Raw genomic sequence first — 10,935 nt, forward strand, 5'->3', positions numbered from 1 at the left:
GATAGAAAACTAAAGTAGGGAAGCTCCGACGGGAAAGGAACTTATGTCTCGAGTTTGATCATCGACCCGATCGGAATCGAGGGACATAGATCGTGGAGCATTTTCCCCAATGCGGCATTTATTAAAAGCAAGTCATCCAAGTTTGGTCATTTCTCTTGTCCTTTTGACCAAATCCGTGAAGAAGGAAAGAAAAAGAAAACTCCCTCTTGAATGAATGGCTACACGCGACCATGCCCGAGCTTTCTCAAATGATGAACGCTCAAAAGAGAGACATGATTATTGTCTTTTTGGCTACGGAAGAAAGAGAAAACCAAAAAAGGATAGGACAAGGACGACGACGACGACGACGACAGCACGAGCACGAGGGATGTTTCGTCTTCTCAAAGATGAAGGAAGAATTATGTCCTTCACCACATGTGTCAAAATGGCCACCCGCGAATGATGAGGGAGCCATGCTGTGGAAGAACTCTTAGAAAAGACAAGGATATGAAAGTTCCAATAATGGATCATGATTATTCTCCAAGAAAACTATTAAAAAAAGGTCATAAACTTTTTACATTTGTGTCAATTCCATCTATCCGATCAATTTTGGCTGAAATCACCGACGTGGCGACCGGCCGAAGGAAGAAGATGATAGGGAAGAAGAAAAATATAAAAAATATATATTGAACAAGAAATATTAAAATATTATTAAAATTGTCATGTCGGCGTCGGCAATGCTAGGTCATCGATTTCTAGCCAAAATTGGCCGAATAGACTGATTTGGCATAAATACAAGAAAGTTTAGTACTAAATTGACACAATTGCAATAGGTTTAGAATTTTTTTTTTTTTTTGGTAATTCTTCCATTATTCTTAATGACCACTCATTGCAACTCTTTCTCCTTTGCTAGGAGATCCTCTATATAAGAAGAGGAGCTCTCCTAGAAGGGCAAACAAAAAACCGAAGTGAGAAGTAGAGAAGAAAAGGAGAGACATCGGTTGATTTACGAATGTAAAAACTTTGAGTTTGAGTGTGAATTTTAGGATTGAGAAACACTCGGACCGTGTGAGCAATCTAATCCAGCAATTCTCCGATTCATTAGTGGATTATTGGCGGTTGAATCTCCCCCTATACATAGGCTCCAACACTCGGATCTAACCACGCAAATCTCTCACATCCATCATCATTCCTTGTTTTATTTCTCCCTCGATTTTCTCTCTCTGTCTCTCGATTTAATTGCAAAGTTCCAATTGGCTTCGTCCACGGCTCTCCTTTGAAATGAAGTGATTGTCTTAATTTCGTCTGGCCTCATTTTCGATCGCTTCCGAGTCTTGTCGAGAAGATCGCCAAATCCGAAATTCTTGTACTTGATTTCGACAATAGGTCCGAGAAAATATCGAGCAAGAATCACAGTGTTGCCTTTACCTGCCGGTATCCATGGGCCGGATCAGATCAAGAGCAATTGGAGGATGAAAGCCCAACTAAGGGACCGTGGAGGCCCAAAGTCAGAAGATTATAAATTTGCGTCTTTGACCACATTCAGAGCACACCCCTTTTGGGTCCTTTCCCAACATTGAGACCCAATCAAAATTAGGGGTGTTTATTCCACTGAAAAAATCATCGTACGCAAACATTTTTTTTTATAGAAATTATTGTCAGGAGAAAGTGATTAGTTTTCATGTGTTTTGGTTCAGGAACATTGATTTCCTTCTTGCTAGACGAGGAAGTCGCTCTCCCCAATTTAAATTCATCATTGTCAGTTCATGGAACACGTTCTTCGTGGATCGATTAATTTTCCCTCATCCAAACACATGAAAGCCGGAAATTAATTTTTCCGAAAACAGCTTCCCTTCGAACAAACGGACCCTTACCCTGTATTCATAGTGGAAAAGTCTATTAGAATATGGCTAACCGAGTTCTTGTTTCGGGATATTTGTCGGAACAAATTCCGAGCTATGTCTGAAGTGCCGACCTTATCTCAATCTGTGGATGGTAATCCAAACGAGTCTCCAAAAGCCAATGCCCAAGAGCCCCGATGAAAACCTACCGGGATTCGGGCGGGACGGGGACACATTTCCATCAGTAACCAAGAATATCGCGAATGTCAAAACCGTGCGGACGGTAATCAGGCAACATTGATGTACCTCAAACGACTAGGACTATCTTTCTTGGCAGTTGGCACCCTTTGTAAAAGATTGGGGACTTGCTAGGAATGAAGGAAGGAATCTTTCGTGGGCGGTCGAGAGATGATGGGACAGTGGGAAGAACAGAGACATTTTGTGCGAAGCCACTCCCGGGAATATGGATGATCCGAGTAATATGCCTTCCTTCCTGGAGGATCATGTGATTCTTGAAAGTTGAAAGTCACTGGCGTGGAGTTATACAACGTATGGCCCTTGTTCACACATCCATGCCCTTTATAAAAAAGAACAAAAGGAGAAACTCGCTAACATCCTCAAAACCCTACTCACTGTTCATCAACTCTCTCTCTCTCTCTCTCTCTAAAGACCTCGTCCCCAAAGATATTGCAGGAAGATCTTTTAGCCCTGGAAAAATCTCTTCCTTCTTTCCTTTTTTTGGCATCTATTTTTGGTGGGGGGAAGCTGTCTAGGGTTTTGTCTCATTACCTCTCTCGCAATCTTGTTTTCGAGGAGAAAAGCAAAAGGTGACTCTTTATGGCAAAAGAAGTCTCCTCTTCGTCTTCTTCTTCTTCTTCTTTAATACCATCTCTGTTCCAACGCTAATCTTGAAAAGAAGCTCATCACCATACAAAAAGTTTCTCTTTTTGTCACGAGATTAAAGTTGTTGAGACGGAAGAAGAAGCGGAGACGGAGACGGAGAGGAGAGGAGTGGTAATGGCGGGGAACGAGTGGATCAATGGCTACTTGGAGGCGATACTGGATGCGGGACGCTACGACGCGAAGAGAAGGGGCGGTGGGAAGATTGGCGGCGGCGGCGGCAGAGGTGTCGCTAAGGAGATTGATGGCAATGAGAGGGAGGGAGGCTTGTTTAGCCCCACCAGGTACTTTGTGGAAGAGGTTGTCAATAGCTTCGATGAGTCTGATCTTCACAAGACATGGATCAAGGTTATTATACTCTCTCTCTCTCTCTCTCTCTCTCTCTCTCTCTCTCTCTCTCTCTCTCTCTCTCTCTCTCGTTCGATGGCATTGCGGTTGACAAAATAATCAAGTAATTAACTAATCTCAATCGTTGAACGATAACAATGTTTGATAATCCGTCGTTATTCCTTAAAATTTCCATCTGGGGACTCTAGGCCATAGCGGAAAAAATGAACGTTTTGAGCATTTTGAGCGTGTGAAGCAATGGTAGGGTTACAACTAGTTCATTACAAAGTCAAAGTGTCGTGTCATACGTGAAAGGGTGTATTTGAATAGATTGACCATATTTTTCAGCATCAAACTTGCATACTTCACTTTTCAAATTGAATTTTGTTAAAAGAAAAAGAACAGGTTCTTAATTTTTACTTATATACTTCCCATTTAACTTCTTATGAATCGATTTTTGCAAAAGATGCCGCGAGTGGCATTTCAAGTTTGCCAAACTGAGTGCGAAATTCTTAATTACAGATTTACTTCCATCTTGTGGTTTCTTCACGAGTAGCAATTCAAATGCAAATGTTTAGTACATTCCCTCCCCATCGGATCATTAAGCTTCTTTAATTTGCATCATTACCGCTTTCACTTACTCCGAAAGAAGTGAGAATTGTACTCCGCGGGGCTTGACCCTCTTAAATCTCTTCAAACATATTTAGGTGGGGCAGCTATATATAGATTTCCCTCGCTATGTACGTAACATGGTTATACATCTTTGTGCAAGAAATATTTTCTTGCAACCGGTTACTTCTTTTCATTAGATACGAATTTTTTTTTTTTTTTTGTCAAAATAACGTTCATTCACTTCCTTATCTTCAAAAAGGACAACTTCAAACCAAGACAAATCTCGGACAACTTCAAAACATAACAAGCTTCGAATAACAAGAGAAATCATTAGATACGATAGAAAAGCCCATGATAATGTTGTACGCAACAAAATTAAAACCACTAGGTTTGGTCTTACAATAGCATACTATGGATATCCCGGCCTAGATATTTCCTTTAAATAAACAAACAAATAAAGCAAATAAAATCCTAAAAAAAAATGAATAAAAGCGTTAGGGAATATATTCCACCATGGTCCCTTGGTGTGACACTTGAGGAAGAATCGAATCACATATTTGGCGGCTTCCAATGGCTGCGCATCGGGACAAATTTAAACCTTTCGATTTCTGTGGCCAATCACCACAACATCAAATTGGGCAATACCCCGAATATTAATTGCTTAAATTAATCAATCACTTGTAATCTCTCTCACTCATTTAAGTGTTCATTGTTCAATATCCGGATATTGATACATGCATTGAATTAGTATCCATGTATCAGATTAGAAGGGAAGACGGTACATGGGTGCAAGTTTTTGTTTCATGTACCATACATATATGGTACAGAATATAGATGAAAAATACATCATTAATAAATTTGCGGTCGTGGATAGATATGTATACCCATCATAGCGAAGCGACTCCCATTATCGGTATCCAACCGATATCGATTTTCACATGATTCACTAAACAAATTCTATTAAACCACCTTGCAATTGATTGTGAGGGAGGAGGAAAATGTTTATATGTGCTAAGCTTGATCTACTCTTTCGGCTCGGGTACAAAAAAAAAAAGACATTTCTGCAGACGGTATCGAGACGTCGACATGCGACAGCGAACCCGATCTTATTTCTGAAAGAACGGCGAGTTTTCTAACTTTCACCGGACATATGTCGGCGCCGACGCACGCCGTACATGTATTTTTGAGCTACAATCGAATAGACCGGGAACTCTCTTTTTTTTTTGGCGGGGGGTGATGTTGATGTTAATGATGTTGACGGTGAAGTGTGAATTGGCGGTGCAGGTGATAGCAACAAGGAATACTCGTGAGCGCAATAACAGGCTCGAGAATATGTGCTGGCGGATTTGGCATCTCGCCCGCAAAAAGAAGCAGGTCCACCACCTTATATGCTTTTGCCCCTCGTTAATTTAATTTAATTCTTCACTTCACCAACTTCTTTTACATGGCGCGAGGAAGAAAAAAAAAGTAGTGTTGGGGACAACATATTCGTCGGTAAATTCGACGGGAGTAAATGTTTCGAAAAGATCATTAGTTAGATTGCGAAAACTGAGGCCATGCTTGCAGATAGCGTGGGACGACACACAGAGGCTGGCGAAGCGGCGCCTCGAGCGCGAGCAGGGCCGCAACGACGCGGCGGATGATCTCTCCGAGCTTTCGGAAGGAGAGAAGGAGAAAGGCGACGGCAACAACAGTCCCGAGCCAGCCAAAGACAAGATTGGCAGGATCAACTCTGATTTGCAAGCATGGTCCGACTATGAGAAGGCGCGGCAACTCTACATCGTCTTGATAAGGTACTTATTACTTTTTTACTTGGATTGATTATTTATCATATGAATGACAACTTGGGGAAACATTCCTCTAGTCAATGCACCATTAGGGGCAAAAATATAAAATAAAAATAAAAAAGTCATAAATCTATTGTATTGAGACCAATGTGGATATTATTTAATAATTTTTTAAATTTTTAAATTTTTTTATGAATTTTCTATTATTTCCTTTCCTTTCCTTTTATGTTTTTAATTATTTTATTTTTGGCCGAGGGCTGCTGGCCACAAGCGAGGGGCAGCACGACCCCTCGCTCGAGTGGATGGCGAGGGTCAACCGGGGGCCCTTGGTGGCCTACGGCCAAAAAAAAAAAAAAGTAAAGCATAGAAAAGAAAAAAAAAGAACCAAAAAGATTACACAATAATTTAAAATATTAGTGAAAATGTCCACGTCTTCGTGAACATACCACATAGGATAGTCGGCATTCAAATCAACAATTTTTAGCTAAAATTGATCGGATGACTGAATTTGTACCGATGCAATATATTGAAGACTTTTTTTGATACTTTTCCCGACCAACAAGAGTATCTTTCTTTTGACAAAAAAAGAAAAAGTGTATCTTTCTTGATACTTAAGGCTAATGTTTTCCTTTTAAGCCAAGGTCCGTAAGTGCAATTTCTCATGCATGCTTAATGTGCAAATACACGTATGATGGTTGTGGCCCTGTGGGTTCAAACTTATTATATCACTTGCAAAATATCTGAAAGTGCCCTAAGAGGAAGTTATCATAATGTGAAGCAAAAGAGATTATCTGATCACCTTCATCACGATATGTCGGCTTTTCGAAACGTTTAATGCTTATCTTGTACGTAGTATGCATGGGCTGGTGCGCGGAGAGAATATGGAACTCGGACGGGACTCCGACACCGGCGGCCAGGTAGAGCTGTACAAGAAATACATCTCTAAATCAGCTTAAATGCTTCTGCTCCAACTATGGACATGGACTGATACAGATCAAGTTCGAAAGTCATTGAACTCTTAACGTGTACGCATATAGTAGGCGATCCTTGTTAACTAGTTTCGGTGCAATTTTCAGGTGAAGTATGTCGTCGAACTTGCTCGAGCTCTGGCGAGCACTAAAGGAGTGTACCGTGTCGATCTGCTTACCCGGCAAATCACCTCGCATGACGTGGACTTGAGCTACGGTGAGCCCATTGAGATGCTGTCTTGTCCCACTGATGCCGGTGGCGGCTGCGGTGCCTACATTATCCGCATCCCTTGCGGGCCTTCTAATGAGTAATCACATTATCAATCACCCGGTTTATTGTGCCATATCTAAGCATATGAGCATACATTTATAGCCGTGGAACGTTTATAACATTGATTGAAACATGTTCAGATACATTCCAAAGGAGTCACTTTGGCCTCATATACCCGAATTTGTGGATGGAGCACTAAACCACATCGTCAATATGGCGAGAGCTCTCGGCGAAGAGGTTGATGGTAAGCCGATTTGGCCTTACGTGATACACGGCCATTATGCCGATGCAGGGGAGGTGGCAGCACTCCTGTCTGGTGTCCTGAACGTGCCGATGGTCCTGACCGGGCACTCGCTCGGCAGGAACAAGTTTGAGCAGTTGCTCAAGCAAGGAAGGCTTTCTAGGGAGGACATAAACACGACCTACAAAATCATGAGAAGAATCGAGGCGGAGGAGCTGGGTTTGGATGCCGCCGAGATGGTGGTAACGAGCACGAGGCAAGAGATCGAAGAGCAATGGGGCTTGTACGACGGGTTTGATCTCAAGTTGGAGAGGAAGCTCCGGGTTAGGCGACGGCGTGGGGTGAGTTGCTACGGACGGTACATGCCGAGGATGGTGGTAAGAATTCAACATTCCGTTTCTTGGTCTCAGCTATCTAACCTTCAACATCTGATGCTGTTTATTCTTTTTAATTTCTTCGGTAACGCGACATCTTTCTAGCATACATGGAAATGGCCCCTAGGGTGCCACAAGCTGTAACAAGTTTTTCGATCGACAAGTCTCTTAGATGTAAAACACTGATCGATCGTCATGTCGGTATAGGTCATACCTCCAGGAATGGACTTCAGCAATGTGAAAGTAGAAGATTCAACTGAAAGCGAGAGCGACCTCAAATCCTTGATGGGTTCAGACAGATCTCCTAACAAGAGACATTTACCGCGCATATGGTCCGAGGTCGAACTTCATGATATACTTGTGAATCCTTTTTCATTTCCTAGTGCCACTTTACTTAAGTAACGGATGATGGAAGTACTTTCAAGTTTCACACATGAAGGAAAGAGGATATAAACTAATTCTTTCACAAGTAGAGAGTGACAAATCTGTCTCCTTTAAATTGTTTCATTTACATTGGTTTACCTTACTTTTTGCCAAACAGGTGATGAGATTTTTCACGAATCCTCATAAGCCGATGATACTGGCATTGTCCCGTCCCGACCCCAAGAAAAACGTTACGACCTTGCTGAAGGCTTTCGGGGAGTGCCAACACCTTCGAGAACTAGCCAACCTGGTAAAACTAGTATCCGATTTGCTCATACAAACCCACTGCTCTTTGCCATCAAGCTAAAGTAGTTGCTATTTGCTTTTTGCAGACATTGATTCTTGGTAACAGAGATGACATTGAGGAGATGCCAGAAGGTAGCTCAGTCGTGCTCACGACTGTACTCAAGCTGATCGACAAGTATGATTTGTACGGTCAGGTGGCGTACCCGAAGCACCACAAGCAAAGTGATGTTCCTGAAATTTATAGGCTGGCTGCTAAAACAAAGGTAAATTTATGCACTGATGGCAATGGCACAGCCATATATGTCCATCATATGATTTTTTTCCTCCTTTTATAATCCTTGAAGTCAAATAAATTATGTTCATTGGCAGCAAAACACTGAGTTAAAGTTGTCCGTTTATTATTTTGTCTAGGGAGTTTTCATCAATCCGGCACTCGTGGAGCCATTCGGTCTCACACTAATTGAGGTAAATGCATCAGTTTCCGTTTGTGAACATCCCATGGTATAAATAGCAAGGAACAGTTTGTTCTCTGTCAGCTGAAAAATGAATTGAGTTTTCGCAGCATAAAGTAATGCTTTCAGTCTGATAACATCGATCGACTCATTTTTCCGTTTCTTGCTATACACTGCAGGCGGCTGCGTATGGATTGCCTATCGTAGCAACCAGGAATGGAGGGCCTGTAGACATCTTGAAGGTAGAAAGAACAACCCTATGTATTATTCTGTACTGCTTTAGGATTAAGCCTATAGCTCTCAATAACTATTTTGCACCTGACAATAAGTTCAGCAGCAATTTTGCTGGATTCCCTGAAGGTATTCAATCAAATCTGTCAAGTTTAGAATAGCCATTTGCTGTTTGGTTTCTTATGTACTAAACATTTTCACTTAACAGATTTTTTAGAGGGGTTTAGAAGCAAATTTTATTCCTGATGAAGCAATTACGACCTCATTAGCTAATGAACAAGTCTGCAGGCACTAAACAACGGGCTCCTCATTGACCCTCATGATCAGAAAGCCATAGCAGACGCCCTTCTGAAGCTCGTGGCGAACAAAAACCTATGGGCAGAATGCCGGAAAAACGGCTTAAGGAACATACATTGCTTCTCATGGACCGAGCATTGCCATTACTATCTCTCCCAAGTTGATCACTGCCGGAATCGCCATCCCACTTCCCGTTTCCAAATTATGCCGATCCCGGAAGAACCAATGAGCGAGTCACTCAGAGACGTCGAGGACCTATCTTTGAGGTTTTCCATAGACGGCGAACTCAAGGCAAATGGAGAGCTCGATCTTGCAACCCGACAGAAGGAACTCATTGAAGCTCTTACAAGAAAAGTTCACCCAAATGGCGGTTCTCCTTCCATTAGTCTACCAAGCAGAAGACAGAAAATATTTGTGATAGCCCACGACCCTTATGACAGCGGTGGCTTGCTCACCAATATCTTTACGGTGACAATCAAGAACATTATGAAGGTCGCACGAGGCAACTCGGGTTTGAGCAGAGTGGGTTTCGTGCTTCTCACCGGTGCAACCTTGCAAGAGATGCTGAACGCGCTTAAAGGCAGTGATATAAAAGTAGAAGAGTTCGAGGCATTATCCTGCAACAGCGGAAGCTCGATATACTATCCAGGGAGAGATTTGATAGCCGATGTGGACTACGAAGGCCATTTGGAGTACCGGTGGCCCGGCGACAATGTTCGCTCGATGGTCCTGAGGCTTGCCAAGGCGGAGGACAGCGCCGAGGACGATATTGTGGAGCTTAAAGCCGGATGCAACTCGAGATGCATCGCATTCAGCATTAAACCAGGAGGAAAGGTAAGATCTTCAGGTCCTGAGGACAATCATGATGCTTGGGACTAACATTTTCTTGATGTTGTACTGTCAATGTTAGGTTCGAAGGATCGACGACGTTAGGCAAGGGCTGAGAATGCGAGGTTTTCGTTGCAACATCGTCTATTCATGTGCAGGATCGAGGTTGAACGTGATGCCTCTGTTTGCATCAAGAATACAAGCACTAAGGTTGGTCTTAGATGCTAATCAAGCAACTACTGCACCTAGTACACAAAACCGGCATTAAACATGAACAACAACAATGGATTTTCTTTCCCGCGTTGTGATGTTCAATTGGAATGTCAATTTGAATGATAAACTTATGGCTTTTCCTTTGACATGTCTCCTTGATTTGGCCAAGCAGGTATCTTTCAATCAGGTGGGGAATCGATTTTGCAGACTCGGTCGTATTCGTGGGAGATAAAGGAGACACAGACTACGAGCAACTGTTGGGCGGCCTCCACAACACTATCGTACTGAACGGCACGGTGGAATGTGGCAGCGAGAAGCTTCTTCGCAGCGAAGAGAACTTCAAGAGGGTCGACGTGGTCGCTCTCAATAGCCCCAGGATGAGGATTCTAGAGAATGGTTCCGACGAGGAGGACATTTCGAGGGCCTTAGAAAGCTTGCGGATGAAGTAATCCACAGTGGCATTGAGGTCCTGTCGCCTTCAGAAACTTTGAAATACCTTAGTGAATACGATATACCAGTTACAATGAAAACGAAAAGCAGAGACACGTGATTATGTGACCTGACAACAAACATGGCTTGTGTAAAATTCCTACAGCATGTACCGTCAAATACTTCAATAAAATTCTCTCTTTCCGATGCTTATATTGTCACGCTTCAATTAATTTTATGTACTTCTGATTTACGTTAATTCAAATGAACTTTTAAATCATATAAGTGGGTCTCACATGATCTCGCGATTCGTATAAAATAAATTAATATAAACCTTTTACTCGAAAGAATGATTGAAAAATGACCGACCATCCCCCGGTCGAAAGATCACATCTTACGTTTTTACCTCCAGAAAAAAATCGGGTGGAAATAACTGTGGAAGTAACAAAGATGGTCAGGTTACCTTTTTTTAGTTTTGGGTCCAATGGTCAGGTTACTTTGTTCGGGGGGAATTTC

General features: G+C 42.3%; 1 protein-coding gene across 1 annotated transcript; it reads left to right on the top strand.

The window, feature by feature from the left end:
* Positions 1 to 2,483: 2,483 nt before the first annotated feature.
* LOC115738538 (probable sucrose-phosphate synthase 4) lies at positions 2,484 to 10,551 on the top strand. Its single transcript, XM_048275060.1, has 15 exons — positions 2,484 to 2,647; positions 2,778 to 3,068; positions 4,944 to 5,033; positions 5,226 to 5,452; positions 6,300 to 6,363; positions 6,523 to 6,722; positions 6,826 to 7,303; positions 7,508 to 7,639; positions 7,842 to 7,973; positions 8,056 to 8,232; positions 8,381 to 8,434; positions 8,601 to 8,663; positions 8,941 to 9,783; positions 9,860 to 9,987; positions 10,163 to 10,551. The coding sequence occupies exons 2-15, from the start codon at positions 2,838 to 2,840 to the stop codon at positions 10,437 to 10,439; spliced, it is 3,096 nt and encodes a 1,031-aa protein (XP_048131017.1). The 5' UTR covers positions 2,484 to 2,647; positions 2,778 to 2,837; the 3' UTR covers positions 10,440 to 10,551.
* The last annotated feature ends 384 nt before the right edge of the window (positions 10,552 to 10,935 follow it).

The sequence above is a fragment of the Rhodamnia argentea genome, chromosome 2 (assembly GCF_020921035.1).
Source record: "Rhodamnia argentea isolate NSW1041297 chromosome 2, ASM2092103v1, whole genome shotgun sequence".
NCBI lineage: Eukaryota > Viridiplantae > Streptophyta > Magnoliopsida > Myrtales > Myrtaceae > Rhodamnia > Rhodamnia argentea.